The sequence below is a fragment of the Haemaphysalis longicornis genome, unplaced genomic scaffold (genome assembly GCF_048455015.1).
Source record: "Haemaphysalis longicornis isolate Haplotype H1 unplaced genomic scaffold, Haemaphysalis longicornis Haplotype H1 scaffold_12, whole genome shotgun sequence".
In the NCBI taxonomy this organism is placed as follows: Eukaryota; Metazoa; Arthropoda; class Arachnida; order Ixodida; family Ixodidae; genus Haemaphysalis; species Haemaphysalis longicornis.
Genome location: NW_027526225.1, coordinates 115,993,091 through 116,013,928, shown reverse-complemented (window position 1 = coordinate 116,013,928; position 20,838 = coordinate 115,993,091). Strand labels below are relative to the sequence as shown.

The window sequence follows — 20,838 nt, the reverse complement described above, 5'->3', positions numbered from 1 at the left end:
AAATATATGGATCACCCTTTTTAACTGGAACTTATATGGAACCAGATTAAGAGTGTAGTGGCTACATCTAACCGTTGGGCCGTGTGGGTAGGCAGGGTCGCTTGTCAACGCGTCCTGGTTCCCCTCGGCAAAGATGCCTCGACTTAAGTCCAAGCTCATAAAGGTGAAATCCTACTATTTGCAGTCTCTGTTTAATTGAAATGTGCGCAAGGTTGGTGGGAGAGAAGAGATCGAATTATGTGGCGTTCAGTCTCAAAACGATCACACGAGAATCGCATGAGATTGCTTTGCTTCGCTCTAGCTGGTAGCAACGGCTGCAGGCTCGCGATATGCTGCGTTAGGAGTTATTTAAAAATTTGCGTATCCAGTGTTTCGTTCAATGCTGGAAGACAGCCCTATCAACGATATCTGACCTTCCCGTGGTGCTGGAGACGAATCACTACCGTTCGCAAGTTTTCATCCCACTACCCAGCTACATTCAAGAACCTCCCCAAGTGTCTTGTCCTGTCTTTCGACAACTGGTCTTGTTATACTCGCATTCCACTTTTTCTCTGTTCTTACGGAGACTGCGACGCATATTGACGTTCCATCGTGGCTGTGCTGGCTGATGCCGTCGCCCATGCAGTGTTCGGAATAAGTAGGCCAACCGAGACCGATGAACGCGTACAGTGCAACAAGTTTGGTTTGCACGCACACTTCCCGTACAAAGCAGCGTTCGCGACGTGCCAACTGACCGCACAGGTCGACGTAAACGAGCGCGCTGAGCACGACGGCCATGGGCCCCGGCGGAGGCCAAGGCGTGGGCTCCACCATGACGGGCACGATGGGCTTGCGCAGCACGTCGGCCAGGCTCAGCTCTCTCGCGCACGTCGAAGAAGAGGTGTACCGGGGCGTCAGGCAGCACAGAACCACCTGCGCATGATAGGTGCACCCGCATTCCCAATGACACTACATCACGTGTGCACACGTACTCGTTATGCATACATGTTAGTCTGCAAAAAGAAAACGTTCAAAGAAATACACGCGCGTTGAGTTGCGCCATCCTTGTGGCTCGGCAGCTGTAGTATTGATAGCATCAATATACGTTCTTTCAGTGGCGAAGTTTCAGTGCGTAAAGTAAAAAATTCGGAAAGTTCGGTAGCGTTGCCCCACACAGGGTGCTACAGCCCTGTGTGTGTCGACTGATGCCCTGTGTGTGTCCGCTTTCCTTGTCTTCGTCTCTGTCTACGCAACTGATCATGTGCAATGCGTTATCACCAGGCCCAAACCAGCACTCTCCTGCGCAAAATGTTTGCACATGTTGCCCTAAGTGCGCGCATACAGTCACGCGTATAACAATACCTTGGCCCTGCTGATGCCCTCGTAGATCTTGCCGTAGAGCGAGTCGCCCCCGCCCACTTGTCCCACGTCCATCCAGCAGGGAAAACCCGAGAACTCCAGGTGCTGCCGGATGTTGAGCACCACCTCCTGGGCGTCCCACTGGTAGCTGATGAACACCGGCGGCGCCAGTGATTCGGGCTCTGCGCGGCACGTACATACACCGACGCTTGTTTCATACTACAGTGACGCCGCGGTTGCTGATAGGAGATCTTGCCGCACGCGCAAGAAGCTCGCAAATTCACTGTGATCTGTAACGTCGGCACAGCTTTTAAGCCAGCCTTCTTGGTCGCCCATTTCCCGTTGAAGATGTCAACTCCTGGTGTCAGTTCAAGCACCCCATAATGGACCCCATCATAGAGGAGGAACGTAAATGTGCTATGTCGGATCACTTAAGGGACAACGACATGTTTGATCCTTTTCCTAAAAACGTACACCCGCAACACAATGCGGGTAGACGCGGAACACGGGCTGTGGCACTGCTCCGGCAGATCTGCTCCCTTCAAACGGTCAGCTTCGTGGATGCAGCTCAGTACGGGCGCACATCTAGCTCCGTCGCAATGGTAGTTAATCACGAAGTCCAGATCACTTGCGCAACCACCACCAGAGGCTCCACCCCGGCTAAGGCGGAGCAGGCAGGGATCACTTTGGCACTCCTAGACGAAGACAGAACTCAAATCTTCACTGATTCGAGGGCGGGGGTCAGGGCATACGCCTCTGGATCCATCGCCGTAGAAGCTTATAGAATCCTCGTCGGTAGAGTACTCCATCCACACACTATCACGTGGTTCCCGGCACATATGGACTCCAAGCTCGAATCCCTCGCCAATCTCAACGACATCGCACACGACTAAGCGCGCGCACTAACCCACCGCGCGGACACGAATGCGAATCGAGGTCTTGTTGAACCTAGGATTGTCGAGTTCCGAGACATACTTTACAACTTTAGTGAGGTAACTAAGCACTACTACCTTGGCAGGAGAGTCTACTCTCCTACCCATGGGAAACTAAACAGACCACAGGCTATCACACTGCGCATGCTTCAGACTGGATCGTATCCAAACGTGGCTTTATTTCACTCCATCAATCCAGACGGCTATGGTCCGGACTTCCCGAGATGTGGACAGAAAAGTACTTTAGAACACATGCTCTGGGGATGCCCCTCGTTACAGAGAGGCCCGAATAGCTGCACCGAAGAAGAGTGGAGCTCTGCGCTACGAACCTACGAGTTTTCATGTCAGTTATGGGCTGTTCGAGAGAGCCCACGATGCGGCGGTGAAGCTTGGACTTCCCGTCCCAACGTGGGAGCGGCCCGCGGCTTCATCACCCCCCTGACAAGGGGGTCATCGGAGTCTTTCAGGACCACCAACAAAGTTCCTTCTCTGTCTGTCTGTTAGCGTTGCGGTAGCGAGCTGTCATGTTATCTATTTGGGAGGGAAATTAAAACAGTTTAAAGAACTGCGCCAAACAGGGGAGCGTACCCATTTCGTCCTGTATGAGCTTGGCCACGTCCTGGCGGCCCATCTGCTGCAGGCACGAGATGAGCACGTCGATGCAGTAGCGCGTGGCACCGTTGCTCTCGCGCCAGTCTCGCAGCAGCGCCACGCCCGGACTGGCCTCCTCCACGAAGCGGCTCAGCTCCTTGTCCGTGTAGCCTGCAGCGCGCATGCGTCGACAGGCCACGCCAGGCTCACTCACTTAAAGCGTCTGAGGCGCCCACGTTTCGAATGTGGTGGAAAAGCATGCTTCGAATGACAGATTTACCAGCGATTTTATTGCGCGTCTGTACGATCTTACAGCGGCGCACTTTTCCGGGAAGTCAAGCGACTGACATGCTATAAGAAAAATACGCTTACGTACAGTCAGTCTAAAATTTCTATACAAAAGGACCATTGCATAGGCTAGGAAATTATAACAGACCCTCGCTGTGATCAGCTTTCCATTAGTTTAGACTATGACAAAGTAAAATGATTTGGTAGTTTTCAGGAGTGGAATACTTTATTTTCAATGAAGCCTTGATGTTGGACATTGAATGCTTTGAGGTGTACTGGCAGTCAGAGTGGCGCAGAATATTTTGACAAAGTCTGTGCCTCTTTGCCCATATTAGCCACAAAGAGGCGAAATAGTTTGACACTATAAAAGATGTCATCAGCAGGATAATGTGCTGAAACAGTGACGAGTCTTCAGAATTCGTTCAAGAAATATGTGGGCGGGTAACACTGGACGCAGGGATGGGTGGTAAGCCATGGTGTTTTGAGGAGAACTGCTGCCGTCTCTTGCACTTAGGCAGAACTCGGTCGCTCGTAAAAGTGAAAAAAAAGGAAGAAGCAGAGATGACGAAGCTGGGGAAGGTACCGAGCCTCTTTGCGAGTGCCAGCCAGTCGCGTCCAGTGTTGGCGGACTCGAGGAGCCTGGCGGCGTCACGCAGCCAGGGCGGCTCCTCCCAGCCGAAGGCCGAGAACCCCATTGGCGGCTGGTCGGCGTCCCAAACAGCAGTGGCGCTAGAGGCACGCCTTGCGTCGGCGCCTATCGGGAAAGAAAGATAAGGGGAGAACAGCGACAATTATTCGCTGGCCCATCCGAAGATCTCTTTCGCCACACTGTTCAGACTGTTGTCTTGCTTTAGTTAGGTATTTTGCTTCAGCTAACTAGAAGCTCTAACTCACAGCCACTGTCGGTGTGAGCAACTGCATTCTATAACGTATAGCGGTGCCAGGAGGAGGTAAGTTCGTAATTTAGTGACATTTGACAGTCAGTGAAGGGGACGCGGTCCATGGAGCCTTATCACCCACGACACGACAGACAGAAGAAGGGAGGGCGGGGAGATTGGGGAGAGTGAACACTAGACTTCAAAACAAATTCGCGTTGGTGCCCCTTTTTCTGTGGTCGTTCATAGTTGCTTTAGACGCGAAAACACAACACTGCGGTGGCGAGTTGGGTATGCACTTACTGTATCCTCTCATCCCGTGAACTGTGGCGTACGGGAAGTGCCGCCTCACGAATTCCGTCTGGACTCGTCTGTAGTCGCAGTACACAACCTGCGTAGGCAATCAGCGGTATGACGCGTAGAGATCGGTACACACCTGTTCCGAAGGCTCAATGTTAGTGTATAGTGCTAATATATTCAAGAAGCTAACACAGGAGTCGATGAAAACAGAAGGGAAACATTCCTACAGTTTCTGTGCCGAGTTTCCTTACTTCTCAGTCACATGCTTACACATTTTGGAGCGTTCCTATGGGGCTCCATTATCATTAAATCTGCAAAAACTTGGCGCAGCTTGCACAAGTGGTGCAAGGCTGGAAAAACAGCAGAGCTGGGGGTCACCCTAGATTATTCTCCCCACACTAACAGCGGACCCCAGAAGAGAGGGAGCAGCCGGACCCCAGCAGTGCGAAGGTGTTTTGGATCATCAGGGAATGTACAGTGTTTATTCAGTAGAAATCACCGTCATTCCTTTCGTCATCGTCGTCTGACGCCACAGCCGCGCAGGAAAAATCTTCTTGTACCGCATCCTCGCCTCGGTAGACATCCACTTCTTCAGCTGCTCCGGCGGCAGCCACCACGTTTGGATTATGAAGGTATGGCTTGACAGATTCGCCGTTGTCGTCCTCATCGTGACGGACCCGCGGTGCGCCGATCGCTACACGATGACGGCGACGAATGCGGTGGCTCCTCACGTGCCGCAAGCCCACACGCAACAGCCTGGACGAGGCCAGGCGCTCCTCACGGGGCGCTCGCTCTCATGTGCTCTGTATTGTTTTCTGCTAAAACCACTGCGCGAAGGTGGTACCAGACTCCTAGCGCCGGTTTTTTCTTGTTTTGTTTGCAAACGCCCATGGAACAATCTCAAGCTTAAACAGCTCTTATGCTTAAAAATGCACACTATTCACATTAGCTGGAAATTTCTTGAGCAGCACTGAGAGAGAACAACAGTTAAAGGGGGTATAAGCTTGGTCTATTTCATTACCATGTTTAGGTCGCAGACCAGGTCCTGGGCTATTGGGGGCAATTTACCCGCATTTTCAACGAAAAAATAGAGCCGGACAGTCCCGCTTCCGCCACATCGTCCTCCCCGCCACTTCGCTGTCGTTGGTCCGCGAGGTGACTGGTCATTTAAAGGACATTTCAAATGGGGTAGAAGAGCGAAAACGACCGTTTGTTGAGATTTCCGCACGCTAAAGATCCCCAGGGAGTCAAAATTAATCCCAACCCCTCCACTACGGCGCGCCTGGTAGTCCGGGAGTAGCTTCGGAGCGTTAACCCAACCCCCTTTTTCCTGAAGATGATTGGTAGGGCTTCTAGCGCGTCCAGTGTGTAAATCCTGCGCGGGAACGTTCAAACGTATACATTCTCAGTGGCTAAGGCGTCGCGCTGCTGAGCACAAGGTCGCGGGTTCGATTCCCGGCCGCGGCGGCCGCTTTTCTGATGGAGGCGAAAAGCAAAAACGCCCGTGTGTACGAGATTTCGGCGCACGTTAAAGATCCCCAGGTGGTCAAAATTAATCCGGAGCCCTCCACTACGGCGCGCCTCATCGCCTTCGTTGCGTCGGCGCGTTAAACCCTACAATCAGATCAAACGTATACATTACATAAAATGAGGGACAAGTTTAAATTTTGAAGATTAGAAGAACACCTTGCAAATCACTGTTACGTCATTACGGTAGCTCGCAAGGCGGCCGCGAACTGCGCGCGCTGTTTTTTGTTCGGTGGAATTTTACAGATAAAACGAGCTTCAACAAAAAGCTTCCCATTCTTAAAACACTGATTACATCATGACACGCTCCGATATGTGCGAGGCATGCACAGTTGGACTACCCAGTCGACTGCGGAGGCCCTATGACAAAATGGGTGCTCTCAGGCGAAAGTAACTGGCAGGGCCTATTCGTCCGCTGAATAGTCAAACTTTATAATTATTGTGCCGTTGAACGCGGCGAAACTACGTAGGTTATGCGGCGCGCCGTAGTGGAAGGCTCCGGGTTAATTTTGATCACATGGGGACCTGCGCCGATGTTTCGAACACACGGGCGTTTTAGGAGCGAAGCACCTTAGGGACTCGGGCTGTCGGCGTCTCCTGTCGTCTCACGTAGTCGCGCTACTAAAACACCGGGACACTCGTTTTCCATCGCCTCGTTCTAGAACGTTTCATCTCCATTGGTGTAAACTGCGACGTGTGACACGAAGACAACATACGGCCAGTCTGTCTCATTTAATTACTTAAATCCGGTTCAACGCAAGAGAGGTCGCCACCGCCTCAGCAAGCGCGCGATTGCTCCTCCCACCGGCGGTTCTCCGGCACCCAATCAGTACGCGCCGTGTGGAAAGAGAGAGACTTAAAATCTTTGAATAGAGTTATACACAGAATGCTTCGCCCCTCCCTATGTTTCACGGTAGTGGAGATGGCCCGGGAGTTTTTGCTTTCGACATCAGGAAAGCGGCCGCCACGGCCGGTAATCAAACCCGCGTCTTTGGGATCAGCAGCACAACGCCTTAGCCACTGAGCCACCGCGGCGGGTAATAGTCAAACGATGGGTTATATCAGTGGCCTGAACCGCACAATACAGTATGAAGTAAAGCTTACAGGAGTTCGTTTCAGCGTCCCTTCAAGGTGTACCGTCTGACCTTTCTGTGCAGGCATTCGTCGAGGGGCAGGAAGTGTAGACAGGCCTGCTCCTGGCAGTCCTTGGAACAGTGCTGGGCGCAGGGAACCGACTTGCAGGGACACGCCACGAAGCACTTGAAGCAGAGCCGATTGTACCACAGCTCTCGGAGCGCCTCGATCTCGGCCTCGATCAGGTGGACCACCTGTGAGGGGGAGTGTAGCATTACACTTGAGCCCGGTTGGTGAGAGATCTAAGCATTCCCAGTTGCCATTTGGATTACGTGTCCAGTTCCCAAAAAGCGTTTACTTCGGGACTGTGCGCCCGCGGGTACGTATGTCGATGAGGATGCGAAGTGCTCTCGTGTGTTGTGCAACTGCCAAGGGTGATCTTACGAGATGAGTTCATTTCTGGTCCGACTGCTCCGCATGCAAAAGTGCCGGCCGAAATCCGCAGCTAACAGCATGCATCGTCACAAGTTCCTAGCGCTACACTGAACCAAAAAGAGGAATTTATGAGCAGAAAACGCCCGCCAAATGTGTGCCGTCTCTCCTGTCTATCCTCGGATTACTACCGGATACGCCCCCAAAGGGAAAGCCTGTTCACAGCCTCTTCTGGTAGTAGTTTTCCGCGCGTAATCCTGATTATCCAAGGGGAATAAAATCAAAAGATTTGTACTATGTACGTAAGTCATGTTACGTACAAGATTGTACAGAAGGATGTACCGAAGTCGAACTGCATAGGGACCTACAGTTAAAGGGGGGAAAACTTGCTAGTTCTTGAGAACTGCGCAGGGCTCCGGCCTGTTTCCTTGGTTATTCTCTAATCGTGGCGGAGGAACAAGGCGCTGGCAATAAGTTTCCGACAAAGCGCTGAAAATAATTGGAAGCGCTGCCAAGACAAGTGTCAGAACGTGAACAGGGCTCGAAAAAACTGTGGTTGATTCCTCTGTCATAGGAATCGGTAAAACACGAAAGTGAAATGTGCAGGGAAATCTGCAGTGAAATGAGCATGATTTGCGGGTCCGCGGCAGTCTTTTGGGTGTGCTTGGCAAGCGATGCCCTGCTGGCGGGTCACTTAGGTTGCTTCGACTGGCGTCATTTCCGTGACGGATATGACTACAGTGAAATCTTGGTGTATCCCTGCATAAAACACTTTCATGTTAAAATGTAAAACTCGAAAACGAACAACCATAAGTATAACGTACTGCAGCAGGGTTTGTAGTTGGACAAGTCGGTACATAATTTAACAAAACAGCGCCCTGCTGTCCCGTGTCCCGATGGTATGCTGTCCCTTTGTCCCGTGCATCGCGCTGTTTCGTTAAATAACATATTATTTAGTACTAAAGGTTGCTTCCCCGCAAGAACACCGCGTGTGCAGGGGTGCACCCTTTACAGGCTGCTTGCTTCGCTGTACTGGCGTCACTTCCACGGCGGATATGACATCGGTGAAATCGTCGTGCATCCAGGCATAACACACTTTAGTGTTAAAAAGTAAAAACATCCCCCTCGCGAGGGGCACGATCAAATGCAGAGCATTTCTGCGGGGGGGCGCGCCTGCAAGTCGTATGGATTACGTATTGGTTGTTGTTGTTGTAATTGTTGTCTTCCAGCGTAGACATTGTCGATGAAGTCGATGGTGAAACGTGCCGTGAACCCCCTGCCGCGGCTATGACGCAACGTGGAGCGGCTATGACGCAACGTGGCGCGGCTATGACGCAACACAATCCAACACAATCCAACACAATTTACTTTAATCCAATCCAATCCAAATCCAAGCCAATCCAATCGAATCCAATCCAATGCCCCTCGCGAGAAAGTGTTATAGCGCCGAAATCGCCACCACGCGAACGCGTGATGCTGACGTCACGATCACGCCACAGATGTTAGCGACCGCAGCGCGCGCGAACGACATATGTGGTTTAAGCGCGAACCGACCGCGGCGAGAGAGCGCGATGCGAGCGCCCCACCTGTTCTTGCGCGCGAACCTAACGCGGCGAAAGAGGGTGTTGCGCACGTCCCCACCTGTTGTGCGCCCGAACCGAACGCGGCGAGAGAGGGCGTTGCGAGCAAAGAGAAGGCGAGGAGGGCGCGGGGGAGAGGGCGCACCTCTGGCCGACGGTTGAATGAGTCAAGGATATAAGGCACGTTCGTAACCTTCCGCTCTGTGTCGGCTTTGTGGCTCAGTTGGTGCACCTTGCGTTCCGCCCGCAGAGTTGTAGGATCGAAACCTGGCGCCGGCAAGTATTATTTTTTATATAGTGTAGGGGGAGCGATGCGGACGCGGACTACGGACGCCAACGCGGGTGACATCGTGAGTTACTGAAATGCTCTGCATTTAAAACGTGTTTCCAATTTGCCTTGCTTAAAATTATACCTTTTCACAAATGCTGGGCTGCGGGATTCCACCCATCCAGTTTTCCATTGTGCTTGTTCTCTGTATAACGACCTGCAAAATAAAAAAGTGAGATTGGTGCATGGCAAATGGTGTGCGTTCTCTTGCGATACAGAGAAGTTCAAAGTCTCGGTGTGGCACAGCGGTTTCGTAAACTGGTTTCGCACAGTGCCCGGTTGTAAACAGTGATACGTTTTGAGCGCTGACCACAGCCGGCAGCGTTTCACTAATAAAATAACGTTTTTTGATGTGGCTGTTCCCCTAGAATACTGATCTAACGTGATGTCGTTTTTTAGTGAATCTTTTTGCGGATAAAGACAGGTGCACTTTCGTATCTTTTGAGGTGTCGTGAGTCCGCGTTATCCATGGCATTACCACTCTCGCTCTGCTGTGGTGCAGATCGGCTTATTTTCTCTTCCGCATATCTTGCCGTCTGTGGACCCATTCCCCCAGATGCCAGACTGCCAGCACTCCGTAAAACGCTGGGAAGCTTAGACTCACGAGGTCATCGGCAAGCTACCTCTATCGATTACTACGTCACCCTAAGGACCGATTTATTCGATTAATAAAGTTTGTTTCTCCACCTTTCTCCTGTGTTTCCTTTTTTATCCTCGACGCCCGTGGCAAGGCCTGATGGTTGCTCTCCTTCAACTGTCCGGCATGGCTTACGTTTTGTTGAATGCCGTGAGTAAGGCATGTTGCAGTTTAGCGCGCCACTACCGTGTGCGCGCGTGCTAAAAGTTTGGTGTACTGCGGGGAAGCTTCGCGTGCTTGGCGGCAAAGCTCACCTTCCTCGGACAAGCTATGACACGCAGGAGCGTGTCCACCGAGCAGGCCCTTGCTGGGGCTGAATCACGCCCATCGGCACTGGCTGTTGAAAATTCCGGAACCAGCTGCTTCTAGCGGAATCGTGTTGATACGTGAATCCGCGAGCGGGCGCCGCCTGCAGAGATCTCTCCTTTCCCATACTCTCAGACTGACTTAGAAATATCGTTCTTGTGTGGCTGTACTTAGTTTGGACCGTGTGCAAAGAGCCCCAGAAGGCAGAGGAACCGTTGCCGCTTCTGTGTACGAATTCTCCCTCTCGTTGGTTCGCGTATGTCGACATTAGGGGCTGAACTATCCGCTCTACCGGTCGGCTCCATGCTGTTCCTGTACCGTTCCTGTTCATTTCTCGTCAAGAAGTAAACCAGTTAAATTTTGCTCTCGGCTCTTTGTCGTCAACACTAACGCAGCACTTCTGTTCGCCGCTCTTTCACGACGCCACCACTATATGACGGAGGCGAAGGAGCTCGGTACTGGGACGCCTTCGCCAATGTAACAGCCAACGACAAGGGACGCATTTTATCGAAAGAGCCTGCTGCCGATGGAGAGACGCAATCTTATAACAATAACGGATGCGGTCTTCCGGATCATACCTGAATACGCCCCCTGTTCTGGCTAGGCGAGGTCTGGTGGAGCTTGAGCAGCAGGTCGTTGTCTCTGTCGAGGGGAATCGTGGCGAATTCGGAGGCGAACGAGGCTTCGCTCCAGTCGCACCAGCGCAGGAAGCGAACCACCAGGCGCGTGAAGAACCCCACTGAGGCAGGAAAAAAAACGACTGACGTCTTCATGAGCCCCGTTGAAACGCAATTCAGGTTGCTTTCTCGTATTGCGGTACAATAGCCACAAAAGGTCTGGAATGTCTACTACGATATTGTGCCCAACGGGCACGCGTACACACTGCGTCGTAATAACAATAATAATAACACTATAACATTCACCATCACGGCGACCCTCCCTGCTCCTATTCATACCAGGACGAAAGCTTCTAATCTCTCCTAGCCTTCGATTTCCGAATCACTTTTCTGCTACCGAATTTTCTCATTTTATATATTTAGTAAGTTATCTATTATAACCGTACTTACACTTCCGACACTTGGCAGCTACTCTGCAACCCGGATGGCCCACCTGTCACTGACACAAAATTTTCGTCTTACGTTTTTTGCTCGCTGCTAGGTGTGCCTACGAGCCCAGTAATCATAGAATTACCCATGGAACGGTCTATTGCAGCGTAATTATTTACAGCCTCGTTTACTTCCGTCAGTTGCGGTTTCGAACAAACTAACGCCTAGGCGGCTGCCATGACAGGAGGGCGCTCTCGTCGCACTCGCCTGGGCAGCATGACGTCAGACCCAAAACCATCACGTGAGGCGCAAAGCGGAGTAGTTCGCGCCAACAGCAGCCAGCGGCTTGGCTACGTCACGGGAGCCCTGACGTCGGCAGTTGCGGCCAAGCGCTCAACGCGTCATGCTGATGCCGCTGTCGAAAGGGTATTGGTTCTGAGCTCTCTCGTGCGTGCAAAAATTACAATTGATTTATAATATGTTATAATGGACGGTTACGGTTGAAACTTCCTCGGAGGTGTCTCCAGGTGCAAAGGAAGTAAAGTATTTACCTCAGCTCTGAAATTACGTCTCAGTACACATTTAACGGTAAATACCCGGACTGACTACACGTCTTTCCACTTGAGCCTGTTCCCTAATCGAAGGCATCTTTGCACGTTACTCCCATCGTTCTTCTGCCTATGGCTCGTAGGGCTGGGAAAATGTTTCACTCAAGGTGCTCAGAAGGTCGCCCCGAGAGAGGAAGAGGTGCACTTTCAGAAAACTTTTTTTTCTGCGGGGCGCCCTCATTACCGAGCTGCAGTGGCGGGTCGTCCACCTGGAACTTGGCGTAGTACGCGTACAGATGTTGCCACAATTAATTGGAACAAGGATTTGGGAATATAACAAAATATTTGTCTTACTGGCTTTATGAAAGCCACAACCGGTTTACAGGAAGCTTTTTCTATTAGAGCGGACTCATTTAAACGCGTGCCAATGCAGCGAGGCGGTTTCCGGAGGAAGAAATACCAATAAATTACCGAGACCGTGTTCCAATTACTTTTTCAGCACCTGTACATATACCTATATTTGTGAGCCCCTGTTCGTATAGAGTCAATACCTAACCGATCCCGCTACACAGTCTCGGTGTTCTGAAAACTCAGCCATGGGTAATTTCATTTATTAAGTCATGTTTTGACTTTTCATTCCTCCGTTATGATTGGGCTAGCGGTACGCAATTTCATATCTCCGTGATACCGTATGTACTCGCGTAATGATCGCACTTTTTTTTTTCGAAAAATTGATGTAAATTTAGAGGTGCGGTCATTACTCGGGGTAAATTTTTGGCAAAACATTTTTGAGGACAGAACACGCAAGCAAGTTGTGGGTAATGTTTTTTACGATAGTTCTCACGAACATAATACAAATAATAATAAGAAGCATAATACAACAATTAAAGCCGTTCCGCTCAATGCGAAATCACTCGGAAGTGCAGAGCAATGATTCGCCAAAATGGGCTGTAGCGCCGTTCTTCGCTCACTGTTACTACCAAATGCTATTCCAATATTCCGCCTTCGCAGTGTTCGCGCGCCCCCTGCCTGAAACTGCACCAGCGGGAGTTCTGTTCCCCCTGTGCTTTTCTCCCCGCACGTGGCGGCGTTGCACTGCCCCATTTTGCGTCTATTATCGTAAAAACCCACCCAACGGGCGTCCTTAACTAAAGTAACACGGGTGCTGCCGGTTAATTACGTATAGTTTCCCTCAAACGTACCTATAGTTTTCTTTGCGCTAAACAACGGGGACATGTATGACAAGCGCCAGCGTTTCACGAGTTTCGAACGCTTATGACTATATAAGCCGCTTGGCTTTCGAAGCCTGTGGGGTACGCCGCGAACAACAGCGTTACCCCGGGACGCCGCCTTGGTGCTCTATATACTTGGGTCGAGCGAGCGAGCTAGGACGACAAGGCGAGCGCCTAAAGCGCTCTGCACTTAAACCTCCGCCCACCACCACCAGCCGCTTCGAAAAGTGACCCAAATGCAGTGTTTTCATGAATTACCGAACGCGCCGGTACGAGTTTGCTGCGAGGTGACAACAATTGGACCAATAAGTGGCTGCCACTGTTACAGTACGGGACATCAAAACAGACATGGCGGCTGACTCAGAAACCTAAGCGCGTTTTTTTTTCTTTCGCTTGTAAGTATATTATCTGGATTTAGTGAGAGTTTCTTCCTCATCAATATTGAACGCCTTCGCGCCGATATCGGTAATATCGGCAAGTCTGCCGCAATAACGTATCCATGTCCTCTTCGAAAGGGAAGGAAACAGAGGTACGCACGACCATCATCAGCTAGATTTTGCACACGTACGACATATTGCTAAGGCTTGTTCGGGGTGCGTTCACTGCGCGGGAAATAAAAAAAAAACCGAACTTGCACGACATACTTAAGGGGTGTGATCACTACGCGAGTGCGATCATTATGCCGGTAAATACGGTAGTTTGCGATTCCTCGGAAAAGTCTTGGGTGTGTCGGTTCACCTGGGAGTAAGCCAGCGAAGTCGATGAAGAACACGAGAGCGTCGCTCGTCGGTGCGTTGCCCAGGGCCATAGATCGCGTCTGTGACGATGTCGCCAGCCACGGCACCACGCAGTAGATCTCATCCTCGTCGGCAAGAGAAACTTCCTGCGAAGCGTCACCCAAGGCTAGTATTGAAAACCGTGCCCTAAGCTACGTATTTTACGCACTAAGACACGCTTCCGGAGGTGAAACGCGCATGCGCTGGGTGCCGCCACCAACGAGTCTTATAAAAAAAAAAAAACCCGGCAAACACTGAGAATTCATCTGAGGGACCCTAACAAAGAACAACCACAAGTCGCAACCCGCAACTTCTTTTGCGGTTGTCGACGACACTATGTATAGAACCTAGTCGATGAGAAGATGCTTCTCCGGCTCATACTGGGTTGGCTACAACGCAACGCGCAGATGGCATTGAACCTAACACTTCGTTGCTCCTGCATCGTCGTCTGACAGATGCAGTCTAACCAGAACAAGCGCTGCTGCGATAAATCGCAGCCGAGCCTGCTTAAAGATGCTCTCGTCGCTAGAAGCCCCAGGTCCTTCAATTTACTGGTCTTCCACAGCACGAAGGACAGTGTACGGTCGCAAGCGTATGGCGAACGGAGCTTTGAAATAATCGGCATCTACTACGCAAGACAGCGGACGTGGCGCCCTGTTGGAGGCGATCTTATATGCCGCCTCAGGAGCAGCTTGACATCTACAGAAATGCTGCCTTTCCCGCCATCGTTGTTTGATTTTGCCCTTGCATATTTGGCGAGTCTTTCCAGTAAACGTCGTAATTTGCATTCGTTTAGCCTTTGCGAAGAACCACACACCCTTGCACTCCGCGCTAAGTCACCAGGATAACCGCCTAAGGTACGACACCACGATTACGAAACGCTTCGCTGCACAGAGCACCCACGTGACATGTCTGTGCGCGCGATGCAAAACGGTAATTAAATGTCGTCATTGGTGGTGCACCAAACCTAAATCGTCTTTAAACATACCAAATCGTTATTATTAACAAAAACAACACGTAGATTTGTGTTAAGAAAAAAATTAAATTTAGAAAAAAGGTAAGAAATAAAAAAAAAACTAGAGATAAACCTGGTGGGGCTCGAACCCAAGCCTTCAGCACCATTACTTACTTCTCTACATCTAGGCCACGGAGCCCGAACGGTAGGCTCCTTTTAGCAGGCGCTAAAAAGAATAGCGCGCACAGTGACATCACACATGTCACGTGGGTGCTCTGTGCAGCGAAGCGTTTGGAAACACGCCACCAGGTGGTGTCCAGATTAGATTAGCTGGCAAATCAAACCTTAAATCTAGATGCTTCGCCCGCCAATCCTTCTTCATGTTGTACTTTCGAAGCAAGAATGTACGGCGATACGCAGTTACTAATGAGGAACATAAAAATGAAGTAAAAGTACGTTCGGACGTCACCAGAACGTCCCACGCATGCAGGGTTGGTTATACATTTTTACCAGAACGATGAGGGCAACAAATGGGCAGCCATGACGGGAGACTCTGCTCACCGACACAAGTCGTTCGTGCTGCGCGATTAGAACGTCGAGCGAGCTCAGAATGGCCACCAAGGTCTCCAGCTGGTCTGTCGAGTTGCTCCAGAGTGTCTTGAGCTGTCTGTGAGAGACCTTGTAGCTGGCCGGTTCCCTTTTGCCCCTGGAAGCGTCTTCCCAGCAAATCTGCTTCTGAAAGTATGGGTGGGAGGGGTAGATGACGTCAGGACTCGATTTCCTTGGGTCGAGGAAAGTTCTCGTAAGGCAGATGAAGCTTCGAAGAGCTGCATTTTAGTTGCCTGAAGTAACCGCCTTGTCAGCGTACTTTTTGTCATTCCGGAACTTGTTACATTTATCCCAGAATAGCGCTCATGATAAAAAACACAGTAGACTCAATAAACGGAACTTGAAGGGAGTGAAAAAAATTAGTTCCGTTTAACAGGAGTTTCGTTTACCTAAACAAATGTTACCTAAACAAATGTTACCTAAACAAACTCCAAATTTATGGGCATGGACACTCTTGGTACCATTTCATAACACATTAGGCACTAGAACGTGAATGTAGCTGGTAGTTTTTGAGAAAGCAAGAAAACTGCAAGAGGTTTAGGTACAGCATTCACAAAGTTGATTTGGTAACAATGAGTCGCTGTGCACTACAAAACGCATCAATTATTTTTGTTTGAGTCCTTGCAACTGCATCTTAACGGAGGCTAGAGGCCTCAACTTCGCGAGTGCTTACGAGCCACCGAATTCTGAAGACGGGAACGCGGTAATGAAGCGTGAATAGCACCACGATGTCACGACCGAGGCGGCAGGAGCTCAGCTCCGTAACCTTGACGTCTTGAATCGTGACTGAACGACAGGAACAAGAACTGCGATGTTGCAATCGTTGCGCTAACACGGCTGACCACTAACGAGACGAGGCTTACGAGGCCAACGAGGCTAAAAGAACATGGAGGAAGAAGAAGAAAAAAAAAATCACGAAACAGCCGGAACCGTAAAAAGCTGATTCTCATGCCAATAGGTTTCACAAGAAGTTCCATTTCTGGTTCCGTTTACATGGTGACGCAGAAATTTTAGTTCCGATTACCGAGAGTGTTTTTTTTTTTGCGTTATCTGAATACAAAACCAACCAAATTACAGGCTACTGTTCCGTTTAAGGGGCAATGCCGTTTCAGCGATTTCCGTTTATCGGGAGTCTACTTGTAGTTCACAATAAAACCTTCAGCCAGCAGAATCTAGAAGAAAAGCTACATTTAGAGCGAAGTTGTCTATGGCTGGGACGCGGGATTTTGTGGCGTGCGCGGAAAACCACAATTGGGGAAAGCCGGCTTACGGAGGCCAAGCTTACACCTGTACGGTCCAAGGGCCTTCATATTCTGATATAGAACGACTTATACCGCCCTTAAAAAATCACTTCCCAATAAGGCACTCATGTTTAGAAGTGAAGCCCACTTTAAGGGGATCGCTGTAAGCTTGCCCATTTAACCTGGCTTCCTCACGTTGGGTGTGGAAGCCACGGGCAACAAATGCCTACAGAGAGACGCCTACTAAAAAAAAATTGGCCGCGTATCTGCTCCTTTCGTTGCAAATGACGTCAAAAGACGATAGCCTTTATCGGCTTTTGCGAAGTAAACGCCTCCCTTCGCTTTACCGCTCACCTCTCATGTTGTTCCTCTTGCGTCGCGCTCCTCCCAAGGTAAAGACGCCAAATGTTTGCTTAAATCATTTTAAATTTCCCGCGTTCGACTGCTACAAAGCGGGTGTCTCGATGCGAACGCTGCCGTACAGCGAAGACGCGCGTTAATCGAGGCACCCTACTTCAACGTTTATAGAACCGCGTTTCCCTACTCCACGTGCGTTGCAAGCAGAACGTGGAAACTATCTAGTGGAACCTTGCGTAACTGTTGCCGGTTGATTTCTTAAAATGGCGCCAGAAGCTATAGTGGCGCGGGCGACAGCAGGCGACGGTGGAGTGAATTCTTTTTCTGCAGTTGATGAAGTATTTAATTTCGCAAAAGTCAAGCATGCTTGAATTTTTATAAAAGAACACTGCAAATATCACTTCTGTATTGATTTGTTCTCTCACATTTTCGTAATGTCTTGTTCTTCTTCAACAACGTTGACAAGTATGAACATTACACCGGACCAAGACGGGTAGATTTAGCTGTGACTATATAAGACTCTTGCGCAGGCATTGTTTTGCTTTGGCCGGGTGGCTGAATCGAGTCACAGACGGACAGACAGACATACAGACAGACCAAAATTTCTGGGTTTAAGTAGCCCAAGAAAGACTATCGTCTTTAAAAGTTTACGCGAACGGTGCGCGAAACAGCGACGTGTGTGTAGTCATCGACGGCGTAACGGTACTAGTGCGGCGTCCGAAGAGCGCGGCCTCAACACAGCCGGTAAGCGCCCAGTGAGAACAGAGCCCGCTCGCGTGCTTTGACGGTGAAAGCCTGGCCTGTAATTGTGACGACTACTTTTTATAGACACGCCCACCAGTCTACACGGCAGCCGCGCCATTTTACCGTCCTTAATCCATCTTCATCTACTTTTTTCACATTATTCCATTTATTCCACTTCGTTCCCCTTAATCCACCTCAATGCCCCTTAATCCCACCTCAGTAATCATTGCATTCAATCAGAAACATACATTAGTGCATCTTAATCATCACCATCAATCCCTAACCAATATTCAAATATACCACTTTATTTTTACTTTTACACACTGTAGTAAGTAGTGTGTTTTGCCCCTTGTGTTGTATCGTTTTTTAGTGTACTACATGCTTGTATCGTTCCATTATTTCTGTGTAGATATGCGCTGGTTTTTACTGAGAATGAAGTGCATTTAACTTTTGTTTTTGGTTTCCTTCCGATCTGATTGCGTTTATGGCTGTATTTATTGCGCTTGCTTTACCAAGTGTTTTTGCAAACAAATTAATAAAATTATGGTATTTCATGTGTGTACAATCATTCAACCCTTGTCGTGCACATCTTACTAATTTTTTGCTCTTCTGTGTAGGCAAAAAAGCAATGCTATATGTCCTGAGGGTAAAATCAATCAATCAATAAAAAAATACGATTACATTAAACACGCGTCATTTCAAATCCCACACGCACCAAAATGTTTTTTTTTATCCGAAGGCTCTCTTGGTACCATTCGTGTTGAAGTTGGCGGTGGTCACATTTGCCTCTGATGAGAGGCGTAAGCGTTTTGTCTTTAAAACACAAACGCACCTGTGGCGCACAGCCGACGAGTTTGTACAGGGCGTCCAGGAACCACTGCGGTCGTAGGATGACGATGCCGTCCCATCGGCTGTCCAGAGCGGCCACGCCGGTGCCGTGGTGCTGGCAGCCGAAGCAGACGAGCTTTCCTTGCTGGTGCAGGAAGTGGACCACCGAGTGGAAACCCTCTTCACTCTCGATGCCTTCCTGCCGAGCTATCTCTTCAAGCTGTTAAGGAAGCAGGAGGTTTCTAGCTCGCACGGCACCTTCCAAGAGGCTCGGAGGGCATCAGGCTTTAGTGATGAACCGATGTGCCCGCCTAGGGCACTAATGTTTTCACGCAACCGAAAAAAGTGAAAAACAAAAAGCTGTAAAGGTCGCCAAAATACACGCCATGCCTTAGCTCCCCTGGTGAAGCTTGAGGGGGAGTCACCTGTTAAAATTCCTATGGGACTTAGTACATTACGATTCACGGACTTAAAAACCATCGCGCACCAATACGAAAACCTTTACAAATACATATCGATGCCCGCAACGGCTAAGTTTGCTTATTCTGGAGACATGTCACTTCTGCAGTGAAATAAAAATACAAAACTCTTGCTTCCTACACAGCTAGCGCCATCTTGTGAAAACTTGATAAACCAAAACGCGGTTCTTGTTTGTTTTTATCTCAGTAAAAAAGTGATACATTTGTAACAGAAGCAAACCAGGCCTTTGAGAACGTTTGTGTGAATTTGTAACACCCTTCGAATCGGTTCGCGACGCTTTTTAAGCCCGTGGGTAATGAATCAGTAAGTCCCGTAGGAATGTGAACAGTCAGACCCTCTTAATGCCTTAATTAAAGTGTTGCTCTTTTACTGAACGTGATCATATTACATTAGTGCTACAGAACTTTCTGTTGACCAAATCGTCATTTCTCATTTCACACAGGAAAGAAATTTCAGTGAAGGGAGGCAGGACAGCTTACGGTCAACCCGACTACTGTACAGGGTAAAGTTTACACTACGCCGAGATAAAGGTGTTTTTAACTTCGGTACGGTGTAGAACACTTTAAGCGCCCGGCTTCTCGTCGTAGCTCGTCAGTGGTCGTGCTGTCCCGCGCCAAAACGCACCCAAACCGAGGCTTCGAAAGGATGCCCGCTTGTCCCTCCATTCAGTCTTCCGGCCAAAAGTTACGCTGATACTTGAACAAGAGCTTTATATAGGCAGAACCGTTGGAAGCTCCTGTAACCGCTGGCACTGGTCATACATGCCCCCATTATTTAGCGCAAAAGAAAACGGCAGGTACATTTGAGGCAAAATATTTGTACTTAACCGGCAGTCCCCTCGTTCATTTAGTTAGGAACGGACGTTTGGTTGATCTTTACGAGAGTAAGCGGAAAAAAGTGACCGCGGAAGATGAAAACTACGCGTTCAAAATGGCGCAGAAAGGCTTTAGCGCGTGCAAGATGAAATCAAGCACAAAGAGAACAGACCTTCCGCTCGGGCTGTTGCAGGCAGAACAAGAAACGAAAGATAAAGAAAAAGATGCCACCTGTCCCAAGAGAAGGCGCTCGCGCATCGCGTACGAGGGAAAATTGAATTGCATTGAACAAAACTCTGTTCAATTCATCAAGAGAGGAGAGAGACATGGAGAGGAGGAGCGTGAAGTGTGCACAGAGCGGTGAATAGCACCGCGGCTCCCCTGGAAATCTCTGCGTATGACGGGGTATACGCAATATTCACCAACGTCATATCCATCACCAGAAAAAGGTTCAGCGGCGCGGAAGCGCTAGAGTTCGAGCCCACGATCACTCTGGCCGCAACGAAAGTCTGAAATGCTATAACGACTGAGCCATGAAGTCACTCCCGGGAAGCTGTACGAATGCGCCCTAAGTCCTTCCGTCTAACTTGTCAATTCAGATGGTGCTGCCGTCTAGGAGAGGTGAAGCGAAGTAGTGCGTCATGATGCTAATGAGCGCCGATTGTTCGCGCCTCCATAGGGCAGCGTGTAGCAGCGGAAGCTGCTGTGTTACTCCTCCGCCGCCTACGTGGAACGCCGCTCAGCTTGTGGAAAGCCGCCGCCGCCGCCACGGAAAAAAACCAATGTTGTCGAACCTTTGCCTAAGTGACCCGCCAGCAGGATGTCGCTCGCCAAGCATTCCCACAAGACTGCTGCCGACCAGCAAATCAGGCTCCTTTCGCTGTAGTGTTCTGTGACTTCACCAAACGATTCGCTGAAAACCCGTTCTGTTTCGTTCGCACGGTTTGCGAGCGCCGGGGGTTTCAATCAGGTTTACGCTGTGCTCAGGTGCGTGTAATC

At 49.8% G+C, this 20,838-nt stretch overlaps 1 protein-coding gene across 1 annotated transcript in view; it reads right to left on the bottom strand.

The window, feature by feature from the left end:
* The window catches only part of LOC144163330 (uncharacterized), an 81,827-nt gene that overhangs the window by 17,458 nt on the left and 43,531 nt on the right, over positions 1-20,838 (bottom strand). Inside the window, exons 11-21 of the mRNA XM_077694263.1 lie at positions 18,549-18,764; positions 15,327-15,500; positions 13,773-13,917; positions 10,787-10,947; positions 9,351-9,422; positions 6,997-7,179; positions 4,328-4,415; positions 3,733-3,903; positions 2,859-3,032; positions 1,342-1,520; positions 735-912 (exon numbers count right to left, since the gene is read on the bottom strand). Of these exons, the coding sequence (XP_077550389.1) occupies positions 735-912; positions 1,342-1,520; positions 2,859-3,032; positions 3,733-3,903; positions 4,328-4,415; positions 6,997-7,179; positions 9,351-9,422; positions 10,787-10,947; positions 13,773-13,917; positions 15,327-15,500; positions 18,549-18,764 (1,741 nt within the window). The remainder of the gene's footprint in view (positions 1-734; positions 913-1,341; positions 1,521-2,858; positions 3,033-3,732; positions 3,904-4,327; positions 4,416-6,996; positions 7,180-9,350; positions 9,423-10,786; positions 10,948-13,772; positions 13,918-15,326; positions 15,501-18,548; positions 18,765-20,838) is intronic.